The sequence below is a fragment of the Glycine soja genome, chromosome 3 (genome assembly GCF_004193775.1).
Source record: "Glycine soja cultivar W05 chromosome 3, ASM419377v2, whole genome shotgun sequence".
In the NCBI taxonomy this organism is placed as follows: Eukaryota; Viridiplantae; Streptophyta; class Magnoliopsida; order Fabales; family Fabaceae; genus Glycine; species Glycine soja.
In genome coordinates this window covers 27731974-27749469 of record NC_041004.1, presented here as the reverse complement: position 1 = coordinate 27749469, position 17496 = coordinate 27731974, and the positions used below count along the sequence as shown (strand labels likewise).

General features: G+C 32.6%; 1 protein-coding gene and 2 long non-coding RNA genes across 3 annotated transcripts; 2 read left to right on the top strand and 1 right to left on the bottom strand.

The window, feature by feature from the left end:
• The first annotated feature begins 5847 nt into the window (after window positions 1-5847).
• Window positions 5848-7034, top strand: LOC114405583. The gene is made up of 4 exons (XR_003665272.1): window positions 5848-6060; window positions 6559-6647; window positions 6802-6867; window positions 6957-7034. It is a non-coding gene; the product is annotated as an uncharacterized LOC114405583 (long non-coding RNA).
• A 559-nt stretch (window positions 7035-7593) lies between these two features.
• LOC114405447 lies at window positions 7594-9115 on the top strand. Its single transcript, XR_003665227.1, has 2 exons — window positions 7594-7782; window positions 8407-9115. It is a non-coding gene; the product is annotated as an uncharacterized LOC114405447 (long non-coding RNA).
• A 3311-nt stretch (window positions 9116-12426) lies between these two features.
• Window positions 12427-17120, bottom strand: LOC114406353 (receptor-like protein 7). Its single transcript, XM_028369040.1, has 2 exons — window positions 13738-17120; window positions 12427-12729 (listed from the first exon to the last, which is right to left on the bottom strand). Exon 1 carries the CDS (start codon window positions 17087-17089, stop codon window positions 13745-13747), a length of 3345 nt encoding a protein of 1114 aa, XP_028224841.1. The 5' UTR covers window positions 17090-17120; the 3' UTR covers window positions 12427-12729; window positions 13738-13744.
• Window positions 17121-17496: the final 376 nt, after the last annotated feature.

Sequence of the window (17496 nt, the reverse complement as noted above, 5' to 3'; positions counted from 1 at the left end):
ATTAGACCATATTCCTATAAAATGTGACAACACAAGTGCCATAAATCTATCTAAGAACCCAGTCCTCCACTCTAAAACCAAGCACATAGAAATTAGGCATCATTTTCATAGAGATCATGTCCTAAAATGTGATTGTGTTCTAGAATTAGTAGATACCAAAAATCAATTCGCAGACATCTTGAACAAAACCACTACCCAAAGATTCTTTCTACTCCATTAGAAGAGAATTAGGACTTCTAGATGCTAGTGACTTAGACAAATGATTTGTTTTATGTTATGACTTATTTGATATATATGCTTTTATTATAGTTTATGGATGAATTATTATCTTCCTTGCTTAGTTTATGTATGAATTATTGTCCTCCTTGCTTCTTGTATGGATTAAAATGCTTGGATGATTATGAGTGAATGTATGATTTTATGTCTCTATACGCACTTTGGCTTTTTGTTGATGCCAAAGGGGGAGAGCAAGTTGGGATTAAATCAAGAACTCAAATAATTAAATAACTTAACTTCAAGTGAAGCTTAAACTCAAAAATAAAGGGGGAGAATTAAGTGAGTGATCCATTAGAAGATAGAGTTTGTATGTGTTTCTTGATTTCAGGTTTGTCATCATTAAAAGGAGGGAGATTGTAGAAGCAAGCTTCATGATGATGAACCAAGCAATTTTGATGATGCCAAAAGCCCAAGTGATTGATTCAAGATTGATTCAAGAGTTCAAGATCAAGCATCAAGAATCCAATCCAAGAGTCAAGATTCAAGAGAAGAAATCAAGAAGCAACAAGTCAAGACTTCATATAGGATAAGTATTAAAAGAATTTTTCAAAAACCAAATAGCACAATTTTGTTTTACAAAAGAATTTTCTCAAATTTTCTAAAGTTATCAGAGTGATTACTCCCTGGTAATCGATTACCAGTTGGCAGTAATCGATTACCAGTGACCAGATTGGTTTTCAAATGATTTGTAACGTTCCAAAATGATTTTCAAATAGTGTAATCGATAACACTATATTAGTAATCGATTACAAGTGAATCTTAACGTTGGAATTCAAATCCAATTGTGAAGAGCCACAACTTTTCATAAAATACATTGTGTAATCGATTACACCATTGTGGTAATCGATTACTAGTAAATAGTTTTGAAGAAAAAGTTAAGAGTTATAACTCTTAACATGATTTTCTCAAAAGTCATAACTCTTCCAATGGTTTTTTGACCAGACATGAAGAGTCTATAAAAGCAAGACCTTAGCACGCATTTTACAAGCATCCAAAAAACACATATCTCTTTCAAATCTTTTCTGACTATTGCCCATTATTTTTCTTTGCAAAAACTCTTGCCAAAAAGCTTTCTAAACTTTGGTTTCAAAACTTTGTTTTTCTGCAAGTGGAAATTCTACAGAAAACAAAAGTGTGTTGTCTTTTGTTCCTTCTCTCTCTTTCCAAAAGAATTCAAAGAACTAACCGCCTGAGAATTCTTTTGATTCTTCCTTCTCCCTCTTGCCAAAAGAATTTAAAGGACTAACCGCCTGAGAATTTTTTTGATTCTTCCTCCTCCCTCTGAACAAAAGATTTCAAAGGACTAACCGCCTGATATATCTTTTGTTTCCCCTTACAAAGATTCAAGGGACTAACCGCCTAAGAATTCTTTGTCTTAACACATTGGAGCGTACATCCTTTGTGGTACAAGTAGAGTGTACATCTACATGGGTTGTAATACTAAGAACAAGAGAGGGTACCTCTCTTATGGATCAGTTCAAGTGGAGCGTACATCCACTTGGTGTTTCAAAGAGAATAAGGGAGGGTACATCCCTTGTGGATCTTTGCTTATAAAGGATTTTAGAAGGTTATTGGAAATCTCAAGAACCGGTGGTTGCTTGGGGACTGGATGTAGACACGGGTTATTGCCGAACTAGTATAAAAATTTGTGTTTGTTTCCTTCTTCCCTACACTCATTAATTTCTGCTGTGCACTTTTTATTTACGCTTTACTTTTGTCTAAGTTATTGTTTCGATTCCTTACTTTCTCATAACTTAGTAGTAAAGCCAAATTGAATCTAGTAACATTAAGAAGGATAAGTTTTTTAATTAGTCAAGACCCGTTCATAATTAATTCAACCCCCCCTTTTAATTTTTTTTCATGGCCACTTGATCCAACATTCAAAAGCTGAAAGGTCCAAGAGACTTTAAAACACTGAAGTTAGCGGAAATAAAGGAGAGAGCTGGAGAGAGCGCACAAGAGGAAGCTGAGAAGACAGAAGGAAGGCAACTGAGAGAGCTTAGGTTAGAAGGAGTGAAGTCTAGGGTTTAGAGGTTTTAGGAGACATCCTTAACCATCCTTTGCCATTTTCTTTCACTTAAAACTATTCCTTCCTTGTATTGAGAGATTGCATTACTTGTAATGGAAGGCTAAGCCTCTTGGTTGGGGAGTTTTGTCGAAATCTTGATGTAACACTCTTTCACTATCTATTTGATGTTATTTTTATGTGTTCATTGCTTCTATCTATGCTTATTTTACATGATTGTGGCTTGATCACCCATTTGTATCTATAGTTAGGATTTTTAGCATTGGGAAATACTTTAAAGCCTTAGAACTTGGTAGAGTAAGCTAGAAATTTGTATGTCTAGGAATGGAGTGCTGTGATCTAGTTCATATTATGCTGTAGACTTAATGCAACTCTTTTATACTAAGTTTGTTGAAGGATCAAGGACGAAGTTTAAAGAGAGTTAGGCTCATTCACTAGAGGAATCTTGGTTTGAGTAGTTTCTCAGCATAAGAACACTAGGATAACGTGAAATAAAGAAAAATACACATTAACATCAAGAGAAATTCAGTAGAACACCCAACACTTTTTACTTGATAGTTTTCACTTCCAAAATTCTAGATATTTAGTTTATATTCCAATAGACTTTAGTACATAATTCAACTTGATATTTTCTTTGCTTTTAATCCATACAAATGTTTGCATACTGAATGTACAGTGTCTGAGTCAAACAAATCCCCTGATGATACGATACTCGGTCTTACCATTTTATATTACTTGAGCGAATCAATACATTTGTCGAATACCACCAACAACACGTAAAATCAGCAAATTCATGGCATTGTCTACACTTTTTTGTGAAGTTCAGGGCGTCTACCCTGAGTGTTGAGAAATAGTAGCCGGCGCACACCACTTTGGTTGCAAGGGAGCGTCCCCTTGTATAAAGGTCACAAATCCCTTCATGAAGTTCTCTCATGACATAGTTTTCCTGTTGATTGTTCAGGCATTTTAACAAGGGTGTTCTCAACCCTCTTGTGAATTGCTCGCCATTAAGAATGACATAGTAGTTGGCCTTCTGTTTCAAGTGTTGAGCTTCATTCTCGTTTGGTGGGAACACCCCTCGAATTAGGAAATTCTTGTAGGGAGTTATCCAGTCTGGTTCCTCCTCTTCTCCAACCATAATTTCCTTAGTGTCTATGGTAGGAGTTTGGATCGTCTCCTGAATAATAGTCCTTAGGTGCCCGATCTTTTTAGTGGTCGCTAGCTTGGAGAGCAAGTCTGGTATGATGTTTCTTTCCTTGAGTATGTAGTTAATCTCAAAGATTTCCAACTTGTCAATGAAAATTTTGGCAATGTGGTAGTACACTTGGGTAGCACTATTTCCTTGGTCATGTATCTATTGGCAACTTCCCCTTGAATAAGCTGCGAGTTTGTCTAGCATTGTAGCTTCTTGGTCTCAACTTCTCTTGCTAGTTTTAGACCTACAATAAGTGCCTTGTACTCAACTTCATTGTTCGAGGCTTTGAAGTTGAGCTCAAGGGCTTGCTCTAGAGAGACGTTGTTAGGGCCTTTGAGGATGATTCCTGCCCCGCTCCCCTTCATGTTGGATGCACTTTCGACGTAGAGGCTCCACCGATTTGGGGTGGTTTTTTGTTTCTAGAAAATTCTGCCAGAAAGTTTGCCATGAACTGTGTTTTCATGGGGCCACAGGGTTTATATTGGAGATCAAACTCTAAAAGTTCTACTAACCATGTTACCATCCTCCCTGTCAGTTCAGGCTTTCACAAAACTTGTTTGATAGGGTAGTTTGTCTTGACTACCACTTGGTGACTCTCAAAGTATGGCCTGAGACGTCAGGCCAAGGTGATGAGGGTCAGTGCCACATTCTCTATCATTTGGTAGCACTTCTCGGCATCATGGAGTATGTGGCTAGTGATGTAAATGGTAAGCTGGTGCTTCCCTTCCTCTTGTACGAGGGTTGAGCTAATAGCTTCGTCAACTATTAAGAGATATAGGAGGAGGGGTACTCCTGGCCCGAGTTGCCTGATAACTACGGTACATAGGTATAATTGATGATTAAATCGTATAAAAATTGTTAGATTTCCTCTCTTTTATTGCTCATTTTTATGTGAAAAATTAGAAATTTAGCATCATTCAAATTCTTGACCAGCAGGTGTTTAATTTGGGAAATTTATAGTGCTTTGGTGTTAGAATTGCTACAGAATAAAACTTGAAAGAAAAACTAAAGACCTGAAGACTCTTGCCCAGTGTTGAGCGCTCGCTCAGTGCACAGAAGTCACATGGAGAAACTAGATATCACGTGAAGGCACACTTAGCATGAGTCGTGCGCTAAGCGCATGATCATTGACTCACTCGCTAAGCGTGGCAGTCGCAGTTAGCACGAGGTTGCATAAATTTTAAGCTAGTTTCACCTATAAAAAGAGGAGGAAGCAAAGGAGAAAAACACACAAAGACACAGAGCTCTATACTGAATATCCAGAGTTTCCCAAATAAGGGAAACCAACCTTTAGGAGTTATTCCTACTCTTCATCTCTATCTTCTTCTCCACAAGTTTTTTGTGGTTTCCTACATGGGATTTTACTTTCTGTGTTCCTTCACCTCTATGGATAGACTTCTGTCTTTTTTCTTCTTCCAGGAAAATCTTTTCATACATGGTAGAGTAAGGTTATAGTCATTGTGGAAAACCAAAAATAATGTTGGAAAAACTTTGGTTATGTGGTATTTATTCTTATCTCATGCAATAAATACCTTGTAACCAAGTGGATATCTTTTGTATATGTTATGGATATCTTTTGTATATGTTACAGCATTTTTGGTGCCATACATCAATATATCTTCTTTGCATTAAAAAAACAAAATTAATGGTCCTCAACACACCACAGTACGCTTCCATAAAAAACATAAGCAGATTTAGTTATATATGAAATTTTTGTCTATACACGAAACCCTATTATTTAATAAAATCTAATGACAAATATTTTTTCTTTGTTATATATAGATTTAAAATTTAATTTTTAATTATTTTATTCTTTGATCTATGCTCATATTAGGTAACATTTATTTTGCACTTAGAACGTCATTCATTAATTGCTTTTGCTTGCATAATTCAAAGCTGGCGAAGAACTTTTCTATAGGTTCACTTTATTGCAAAACATGTTCACTTTATTGCATACTGGTGAAGAACTTATGCTCATATAGGTTCACTTTATTGCAAAACAGGTGTCAAATGTTTATAGGTCCACATTATAATTAGAATCTATATACTATCTATAAAAGAGAAGTGTCTGAAAAAGCCTATTGTGCCCTTATCTAGAATTGCAACACATGTCACTTTTTTTGGTTTTTTTGGTCATTTTGCCCCTTTATTTATTTGCACCTTTTTTCTGTTGCCCCCGCCACATGTCGTGTTGCATGTGCAGTCAACACCACTTGTCATCTCCTGATTGGCGGATTTCAACTTTCCATTAAATTTTGCTTAATAATCCAAATTAATTCCTCAACTTCTCTTTCTTGGTCCTTCTCCTCTTTTTCTTCTTTTTCTTTTATCTCTTATGGTGGATCCGGATTGTTTTAGGCAGAAAAAGGAAGATGGAAGAAGAGAATAGAAAGCCATCTATATCTGCAGAGAAGAATTGCATACGGTCAGTGGCTTTTGTTTTTCCTCCCTCTATCTTATTTCATTTTGATTTTTGGTTAATTTTTGTTGTTAGGGATTAAGGAACCAAATATGGTTACCAAAAAAAAAAGAAGGAGAGAGAAGAAGAGAAGAGAAGCATACGGTGTGTGCCTTGCAGTATATTTTATTTAATTTTATCAAGTCTCTGCATTATTTTGATAAGGTTATGACTTTCTGAAATTGGAATTATTTTTAACTTTAACATGTACTAGGAACGAGTATGTAGAAAGAAGCTCTAATTATTGTGTGTTGTACTCGCATGGATCTTTGTCTTGCGTTGTTGCCTGATGCACGGGTGTTTGATTTTGTTAATTTTGATCTTTTTGCGGTTTTTGCGATTTTTATTTGGATCGGGGTGTCTGTGGCCCAATGGTATTTTGGGTTCAATCGCTTACAATTGGTTTGTTTCTTATAATTTCTTATCTTTTCCAATACTGTTTTTTTACCTAATTTAATTATCTAGATTTGCATGCAAGCTCTCCACCTCATTCACGGGTGTTTGATTTTGTTAATTTTGATCTAATAAAAGAGAAGTACCTGGAAAATCCTGTTGTATCTGAAAAATCCTTTTTGTGGTTTTTGTGATTTTTATTTGGATTAGGGTGTCTGGCCGAGTGGTATTTCGAGTTCAATCGCTTACAATTGGTCTCGGCTCAACATGAAAACTGGTGTTAAGATCATTCACGCAAGGTTTGTTTCTTATAATTTCTTATCTTTTCCAATATTGTTTTTTTACCTAATTTAATTGTCTAGATTTGCATGCAAGCTCTCCACCTCATTCACGGGTGTTTAATTTTGTTAATTTCGATCTTTTTGCGGTTTTTGCAATTTTTATTTGGATCAGGGTGTCTGTGGCTCAGTGGTATTTTGGGTTCAATCGCATACAATTGGGGATATATTCTGATACAGGGTATGAACTCATCAACCTTAAGCTTTGATCATGAGCATGCCGATGTTCATTTATTCAAGCCTTTCTGATCACTTACAGTTTCTTTGCAGAAATCAAACTTGCAGTAAACGTATGCCTGGATCACTAGGACATGAAGAACAAGATGCACAAACATTTGCTTCTTGGGTATATATGATGATACATTCATTTGAAAGTCATCTTGCATTTTTGTCAACTTATTTCTAACATAATGTTAACTAATATCTGAATTAAACATTATTTTAGGGAGTTGGCTACTTGAAGTATGATAATTGTGAAAATGATGGCATATTAGCCACAGAAAGGTATGCATGATATTTAAATGCAAACAATTAAGTATCTACATGCTTATAATGTTATCAAACAAGGAAGTCACAGTTTCATATAATACATTTTTTAGAATAGGTATCCACCAATGAGTGAAGCTTTGTTAAAAACTGGAAGGCTAATCATCTTCTCTATGTGTGAATAGTGAGTTACATTGGTGATGATCTCATATAGAGAGAAAGTAAAATTAGTATTCTATTTGCTCTAATTTCCCTTTAATTAAGTTGACAGAAACTGCATATAATATGAACCAAGCTTTGTTCACAAAAGTTGTTGTTGGAAGCTTTGTATTCAGAGCTTGAGTAAACAAAGTCTATTAAACTATAATTTAGATATTATATATCTCAATGGAGTCTAAGCATGTTTGAATTGTTGTATGATTCTTTTTCTTTTGTTATTAATTCAATTGACAAACTGAAATTGATATAAAGTTTGTGTTACAACTTACAAGTCCCACTTTAAAGTTCTATTCATTGCACTTTGTATTTCAGCTTCTAATCACAATCCATTCCTGATTTTGCTAGACCAAATCATGATGGTCTGTACAGAGCTATAGACATCTACTTGAAGGTAGGATTTTATTTATTCTTCATGGTTTTTATGTCCATTCCTGCTTAGTTCATAACTTCTGATTGTTGTGTGTCTCAAGCTTATGCGTTAGATGTAAATATAAAGCATGCTGTCTGACCATAATCAACATCAATTGACTGACACTCAATTTCTTTTTTGTTGCTATCTTTATTGCTCTAAAGAAAATGTTTTGTTTTATTTGATTGGTTCCTATTTTAACCGACTGCATATTTTTGGTAACTTGAGAGTCGGTGCCTTTGTGATGTTTGTCATCTTGATTTATTAATTTACCTATGAATTTAACTTTCTCATATGAATATTTTTACAATGTTCAGAGTTCTTTAGCAGTTTTCTACTGACACATTAATCTGTTACTGCTTAATGACGTCTGTATATATATAGTGAGGAAATACCTTTCCCCAAAATGTGAGGTTTCAGAGTTCAAATTCACTCTGAGCCATTTACTGATATGATGAGAAAACAAGCAATATATATGTGCAAGCTAAAAAATATGCTTCTGATATGCTTCTTCAGCAGGAAAATAGGGAAGCTGATTGCTCATGATGCACGTGCCGCCTTGCCCAGTTGATGACATTTATTTTACTAACTTTGTTCTTTTGTTAGGAGCACCCGAATTTGACAAAAGCTGAAAGGAAGAAGCTATATGGACTGATGGATGTCCGAAAATTGACAGCAGATGCTTTTGTGCATACAGCACAGCATGAACGCCTTCCTCTTCGAGTTATAGTGCATGTTCTCTTCTTTGATTAGGTCAGGTCTTCTATCTGCTTTCAAACACCCGGTAACAATAGTGCACGCGACCCTTTATGCTCTCCAATGAACCGAGATGAGGGATATGAGACAACAGCGGGAGATAGCTGCCAAGCCACCCTCAAGAATCAGATGAGTCATTTGAGGATCAAGGATGAAGAGTTACATAAAAATGGGAAATTGAGCAAGAAAAATAGCAAAAACAACAAAACTGACATTCAATTGTTGCCATCGCGGTCAAGGAGAATCTTTGACAAGTTATGGAGTGTGTGAAAAGCGCATGGAGAGAATAGGAGTTCAGAGGCTTCTGGGAGTTTCAGTAGCCCAACTTCTTTAGGCCAGGGAGATACCAAATCATATGGCCTATCTTTGAGACACCAGATGCATTCTATCTCTTAGGGAATTAGAAAATTATTTGCAACAAGTGAGATTGATTCAAATTGTTGTCTAAGTATAAAGTGGTAGGATGTTAGCATTAGTGGAGCTTTAGCATGTTTGAAAAGTTGTATGATTCTTTTTCTTTTATGCTTTTTGATTAACTGGAAACAACATTATTTGCACATCCTTGCTGCCATGTTGCTTTTTAGGTTCAGTTGTATTGCTTATTTCACTTCTTGAAAACTTATAATGAAAATACTTCAAGAAGGTCTTTGGGCTGAGATGTTTATCATTTTTTTAAGTGATGTGCTATTTATACATGTATGCATTCATTAGTAATATTGATTATTTTACCATCAGCATAATAATAGCTACATACAAGAAAGTGTTTGATGTAGAGATATAATAGAACATAGAACATATAGTACATGTGGCACAATTCTGGAAATATCTCTATATAATATTCAACTAATATGGAAATAGCCAACATCAGCATGCCATATAATATATACCTATAGGTATCAGACGTAAAACATAGCAGACTATAACATGAGGAAAGATGAGATATTCTCACTTCATCAAAAGCTTGATTATGTGGTAACATTCTCAGAGGAGATATATAGTATAGTAACTATGCCATGTGGAGAGGAAAAATGAAAATATCCCCAGACGTGAATGTGACTATAATTATTATACCTTTCTTTTAATTCTTGCATCGAAAATCAATTGACGAACATGACCCGTGCGTATGCACGGGTTACCAACTAGTTACATATAAAGTAATTCACATTTCAGGTTGTTGCATTGTATGAGAATGATTATGTGAGGCTCAAAAAGTCATTCAATAGCTCTGAAACCAATTTGGCCTTTACCAAAAGCAGCACACTGACGGTAATATACATAACAAAACTCACTTTATTTGCTTCATTTTATGTTAGAAGTAAAAAAGAAGGAAATAAGAAACAAAATAAAGAGACAATTTTTTTTCTTCTGACATTGTATGAATAAAGAGAACAAAAGAGAGAGAAAAGTAGAGTGAAGAAACTAAAATTATGTTACATTCTATTCAAGCAAATGTAATATAAAAAATATCAATTAACAAGAACACATTTCTAATTTCATTGATTTTCTATTATCTCTCCATGCCTCCTCAATTGTGAAGTGGTGAAAAATATCAAAAAGGGTCCACGAATTTTCTCTTTTTTTCCCTTGATTTGTGCCATTTCAAATAATTAAAAGAAAAAAGCTTAAGTAATATTTGGTATACAAAATATTTTAATACTTTTTAGAAGATGACATTGAAATAATATTTTCTTTCGTTTGGTAGAACTGAAATTAAAAATATTTCTCGACATATTTTTAATTTTTTTTTAAAAAAAAACACATTTTAGGACGATTCTTCGGAGAATCGTCTTAGAATATCTACCTTCTAACTAAAAATCGTCTTAGAATTCTCTATATATTTTTTATTTTTTTTAAATGGATTCTAAGACGGTTATCTAAATAACCGTCTTAAAAAGTGTACCCTTCTTAGAATATTTTTAACTAAGAATCGTCTTAGTAAGATATTATTCTAAGACGGTTTTTAACTAACGACCATCTTAGAATGATATATTTTTTCAAAACGGTTGTCTATTGAACCGTCGTAGAAAGTACAAATTTTCTATGACGTCTTTTATAACGACAATTAATAACCAACATAAAATACTTATTTTAACCAACGTAAAAAATCATTTTTATAGTAGTGATCTAACAACACAAAAAATCTTCAAGTATTTAAAAGAACATGTATTGCTTTTGGGATAATATAAATTATGTATAATATACAATATCTATATTATGTAAAATATAATTTGAATTCACAATCAATATCAATAAATAAATTAATTAAATGATATAATTTGATACTATAAACTTGAAGAAAAAAATTCCTCAGATTATATAAATATTTAAACGGGTATATTAATTAAGTTCAATCAAAATAATTATGATACCCAAATTTTGGTATATTGATTTTTTAAAAACCAAAATCAATTCCCTTTTATTGCGATAACAAAAATAATTCCCATGATTTGATGGTTGTTGTCATTTGTGCAATTTTGAGTCACGCAAACGAGAAAACTTAACAATCCTGAAATTAGGGGTCTCGTTTGAAAAAATTAAAGTCAATTATTAATTGAGTATTCAAGATATCAATTAGGATAGAAATATGTATATTAAAGATATAATTAATTGAGTAGAATTGCTAACAAGGATAAATATTGACTACGTTAAATAAAAATGGAAGTTTTATAAAAAATATAATAATATATAAATTATAAAAATTCTTTTACATAATTATAATGATAGATTTGTGCATCAAATGAGAATCGTAACTATATAATATAAGTTATTAATTTAAAAATAACTAATAAAATATTTATCTTTGTTGAATTAAATTGATACTTTTTATTAATTTAACGCAACTAATATTGACATTGGTTGTGTCAAAAGCTAATAAAATGATTAATTTAGTTTAAAAGTGATATTAGTAGAGGACTAAATTAAATGAAAATTTTAAGTATAAGGGAGAAAACTTGGCAACATTATGCCTAAATTAAAACATTTTTATTGCTTAATTTGGCAATCTTTTAATTGATTTTTTTTTCTATAATTAATTATTTAATTGCAATGTTTAAATTTAACAGTCTTGTATTGATAAAAAATTAACATTGCGTTATAATTGATAATTTAATTTATTGTGTTAATATATTAATTCTAACAATTTATCTAATATATATAGCTAATATTATAGTTTAAAAACTCGACTGGTCCAATCAAGACTTGATGATATAATCAGATCGGTTTTGTTATTGAATTAGTCATGCATCTGACTTAAGATGAGCGGATTGGTTTGAAGTAAACCGGACGATCCAAACCGGTTTTTAAAACTCGTTTTGTTTAAAAAAAACAAAAATGCTAATTATAATATTTTGATGAGCAAACAACTAATTGCATAACATTTGCAATAAATAAAAAAATATAATCAAAAGAACTAGATATTATTGGTAATCACACAATCAATATTTTGTTATATGAAATTAAAATCAATAATAATCCTTTTAATAATATCACTTTTATATATATATATATATATATATATATATATATATATATATATATATATATATATTCATATTAAATTTTAATCATTAAAGTCAATGATAATTTCATTAGCATTGTCATTTTTAAAATATTATAATTTCATAAATTATAATATTATGATTGTACCAATTAAAATATTATGATTGCAAAAAAAAAATCCTGAGTTTTTTACATACATAATAAAAAATATATCTATAACGAGTAACAATTATTAATAATTAAAATATTATGCTTTGCAATTTATCTATGGTTAGAATAAATAAATAAAAAATAATTATTATTATAAATTAAAAAATATTTATAAATTTATATATTATTTATAAATATATTCATAAATAATGTTTATCCCTGTTTATCACTGTAATGTATGCGCGTGACAAGATATAACTTACAAGTTTTACAACAAATGCAAATTGCTATAGATTAAGTAATAAAACTAAAAAAAACTTGCATTATTCTTTCGTTGACTGGAACACGGAGGAGACAGAGACCTGCTATATCAACAAAATATATATACTACCTCGAACGACGATGGCCTTCAACTTGAGTGCCTATCACAATCATAATTCACAAACTAAACCAAGAATCAACCCTGTTTTTTGTTTTGCCGCTGCTTTTAGCTGTCCAATGTGCTTTTGCAGTCTTGTTAAGGTGCTTGACAAAGAAAAAAATCATTTTAGTTATGATAAATATTTCCATTTGAAATCAGTTCTAATATTTAAGCTATATTTTGATAAACTTTATTACGAATACTTAGAAAAAATAAAAAGATAAAATACACTGAAATTTTTATAATTTAAAAGTAATTAATTAATTTTACTTTTTGAAAAGTTTAATAAAAATTTAAGTTAAAAATATAAATTGATTTTAATTTTAATTTTAATTTATTTTTTGATTTTTTTCTCCTACAGACATTTATAAAATATCATCCAAACAAGACCGTTTTTTGAGGAAACCCAAACAAGACCCTAGTGTATACCTTTTATGAAAAATGCTAGTAATATATTATTATTAGAACATTACGTAGAGTTATTTTTTTTTCTTATACAGAGGAAATAAAACATGACTGAAAAAAGTGTGCTCCTAAGTGATAGGAGCAGTACGAGTTTATCTAACACAGACTCCTTATTTAAGGAAATTCACATCAAATAAATTAAACTAATAATAATATTGGAATGAAAAAAGTGTGTACTCTTAAATTTCTCAACCTTTATTACTTATTGTAATGTTTGTTATTTTGTTAACAAGTAGTATGAGTTTTGATTTGAAAAGGAATAGCCCCACAATGTAAAAGGTTTTTACTTTTTTAGTTTTTAAGAAACACAATGTAAAATGTTAATTAAAGAAGGCTTAAAATGTATTTTTAGTTTTTGTAATTTAACTTTTTTTTTTCATTTTCATCCCAACAATTTTTTTTCGTTTAAGTCCTTACAAAATATTTTGTTTTTAAAATATTTCAAATGATATTTTTTTTCACCGTTTAAAACACTTTTTTTACTGTTTAAAACATTGTCTAAAACACACTTTAAGAATGAAAAATAAACAAAACACATTTTATAACGAATAAAAAAATTACAATAGCAAAAATAAAAAACAATAAATTACAGCAATAAAAAAATAAGTATTTAAGCCTTAAAGAAAATGACATGAAATGTTACTCACCGCAAAATCAACCTTGCCTCCACCGTAAAGACCTATACTTTCGCTCTCCACGGTGTTGATACACAAAATAAAGTTGAGGAAAAATCCAACAAAGTAAATCCTCCACATTCTCGATGTACCATAGCCTCCATCTATTCCAAAAAATAAGGGGAAGGATGACTAATCCAAGTCCAAAAATGAATCCCAATTCAGCACTTAGAAAATTCCAATCAATCGAGCCATGTGTTCCATAGTAAGCTAGAGATGGTGGTGTTGGCGACCCATCATTATCAATACAATTCTTGGTTATTGGAGGTCCACATAACCCTTCATTCCCTTCAAAGGAAACTGGTTCAAAGGATTGAATTTGAGTTCCCGTTGGAATTTTCCCCACCAAGTAATTAAAGGAGAGATCCAAAACTGAGAGGAAAGATAAACTTGCAATCTCTTGAGGAATTTCTCCACTCAGAGAGTTACTTGATAGGTCCAAGGACTCAAGTTGTGTCAAATTTCCCAAAGATGATGGTATGTGGCTTGAAAAAGAGTTATGGGACAAGTTAAGAACAATCAATGCTCTAAAACTCATAAGCTCTTTTGGTATTGGGCCTTCAAAATGATTTGATGAGAAATCTAATGAAGCAAAGATGGCTGGAATTTTGACAAATTTCATCTGCAAGCCTTTGGTGACAACAGTAGCTGAATCCAAGTAGGCTCCCCCAAATTGCAATTGGTAAGCATTTACAAAATATGAGAACATGGAGTCAATTGCCAAAGGGGGTATAGTTGCTACAACTTGGGCTAATCTCATCACAATAATTTTGTCAAGAGAAGCTAGTGCATCCTGGTAACGCACAGAATGATGGAAATCATACAAGTCAAAAAATAAATTGCCAGACTTTTGTTGTGCTTCACCTTCATTACCAACCATTGCTATCCAACTTTGCAGAAGTGTTTGTGGTATTGCACCAGTGAAATTATTGTAGGCAAGATCGACAATATGAAGCATCTTCCAATTACCAATGTTATGCTGACATTGAATGGGGCCATGAAGTTTGTTTAACCTTAAAATCAGCACTCGAAGGGTGGAAATACTCCATAAGAAGCATGGAAATCTATCACTCAACATGTTATTTCCTAGGTTCAAGACTTCTAAATTTTGACAATTGACCAGAGACTTTGGAATAGTACCCCCCAAGAAATTCCCATTGAGATTTAGGAATCTTAAGTTACACGAACTAGGAATTGTATTAGATATGGAACCTGTTAGTTTGTTTCCACCTATATCTAATACCCTTATAGTACTGCTTCTTGAGGTCAAACACTCGGGCATGGAGCCATTAAAGCTATTATGGGAAAGATCAAGCATCCTTAGAATAGAACAATTACAAAAGGATTGAGGAATTTTCCCATGAAAGCTATTGTTTGAGAGGGAGAGGAAATATGTGAAACGAAGAGACTCTCTAATGTCAGGTGGGATAAAGCTGAATTTATTGTTTGAGAAGTCCAAATGGACAGCACCTCTTACGAAATTAGGAATAGACCCACGAAGTTGGTTAGAGTGAAGATCAACCATCCACGCATTACAAATAAGATTTTCAAAGGGTCCTTCCATACCTATGAAAAAGTTGTTGGAAAGGTTCATATCAAGCATATTATCAAATCTCCAAATCCAATTGGGTATCATTCCTTCAATTTGGTTGTTAGACAAGTCTAAAGCAACTAATTGGGATTGGTTGCTCAAGAAAGAGGGAATTTTTCTCAACTTGCAATTACCCAAATAGAGATTTTTCAACATAGGAAATGATGAAAGGCCATGATCATCATTGAAAGTGGCATCAACTGTCAAGTTGTTGTCTGAAAGGCCTAATATATGTAGATTTTGCAGCTTTTGAAACATATCTAGCCGTATGGTGCCATTGAATTTATTTGAAGAAAGATGGAGGTAGCCAAGACTTCTTAGATGAAGAAAAGACATAGGAATAGGTCCTTGGAATTTGTTATTGCTTAAATCAACAAACTGCAATGTGGAGAAAGATGCATTTTGGAATTCATCCAATACACCATCAAAATCATTATGAGAAAGAATAAGCTCTTGTAGAAATGGAAGTGTAAAGAGAGTTGGGGGTACTTTTCCACTGAGGGAGTTATCACCTAAATTGATTCTAATGAGATTTGAAAGTCCCTTCCAATTAATAGATGTAATTTGTCCTGATAAATCATTTTGAAAAAGGGACAAATATTTGAGATTCTTGGTCTTATTGAGAGATGGAAGAGGACCGCTGAAGTTATTGAATGACAAGTCCAAGTGAACAAGTCGGGTGAGTCTTGATAATGAAGTAGGGAGTGTCCCATTGAATTGGCAGGTAGATAGATCCAATGTAGACAATTGCTTCAAATTGGAAATTGTACCTGGTAACTGCCCAGAGAAATTTGTATTGCTAACATTCAAGGCTTGAAGATATCCATCTTGTGAGAAGTTTGGCAATGAACCACAAAGATTTTGATTATTTGATACATCAAGAACATTGAGCTTTTGTATTTGGAAGATACCCTTTGGAAAAACATCAGTCAATCCACAACTACTTAGTTGTAGGGTGGTCAAACTTGAGAGATTTGCCAAGGATTTTGGCACAGGGCTTGACATATTATTCAAGCTCAATTGAACCAGTGAAAGTGACTGAAGCTTTGATAGTGAGGAATCAATGGGTCCAGAGAGGTTGCAGGATGACATACTCAGAACTTCAAGTTTGTGCAATGAAGATATGGCTTGGCACCACTCGTTTCCAATTGCAGATACCTTGACACCATCTAGATACAATTCTGCCAGTTTTGTGAGGTTTTGCAAGAGTGTACCTATATTTGGCTTCTCAAGTTTTAGAGTATGTTGCGAGGTAAATGATGTAGACAAGTCAAGAGTAGATAGCTTGGTTAGATGAGCAATCTCAATTGGAATTTGCCCTTGAAACCCAGCATTTGACAAGTTCAAATACCTCAAATTCTTTAGCAAGCCAAACTTTGAAGGAATCATCGAAGAATGGATGTCATTGTGTGCCAAATTCAAACTTTGCAAATATTGTAGGTTGAAGAGACTTGAATTGTCCAAGCCTCCACTGATAAATTCTTCACTCAAGTCGAGGCCAATTACACGTCCCTTGTTGCATGCTACTCCATTCCATTGACAACAGTCGCCACTTTCATTCCAATGAACTAGTTTTTGCGATTTGGAAATGTTGAATATCAGGTTATGCTTCGTATTGAGCAACAAGAATTGTTGATGTCCAAGATTGTGGCTTTTTGCATAGACATTGATACTCAGGTTTATGAAGCTTAAGGATATAAAGAGAGGCAATAATAAGGGTAGTTGGAGTTTCATTGGTGATGATGGTTTGAATGCACCTTTTGATTATAGATATATCAATAAGGATTAGAATGGTTTAGCTTAAGAATATTTACCACTTATTTATAGTGTGTTGGGTCATCTAATTCTAATATGAACGAGTTTATTTCAACCCCTATCATTTTCTGAAAGGAATTTTTACTTTTTTATTTCTTTAGTCAATGTTCATTTTTTTCAATCAAAATTAGGTATAATAACATGATTCCAACTTCTTAGGAAAACAATTCCATATCAATCAAATCAATTTTTAAATTTTTTGGAAGTTGGAAAGTTTAAATGCCTGTATTTTTGTTTTAAATTTATTTTTTATTATCAACAAAATAATTTCATATCAATTTAATTAATCGGTTCTGAAATATTTTTTACTTATTTTTAAAATTGTA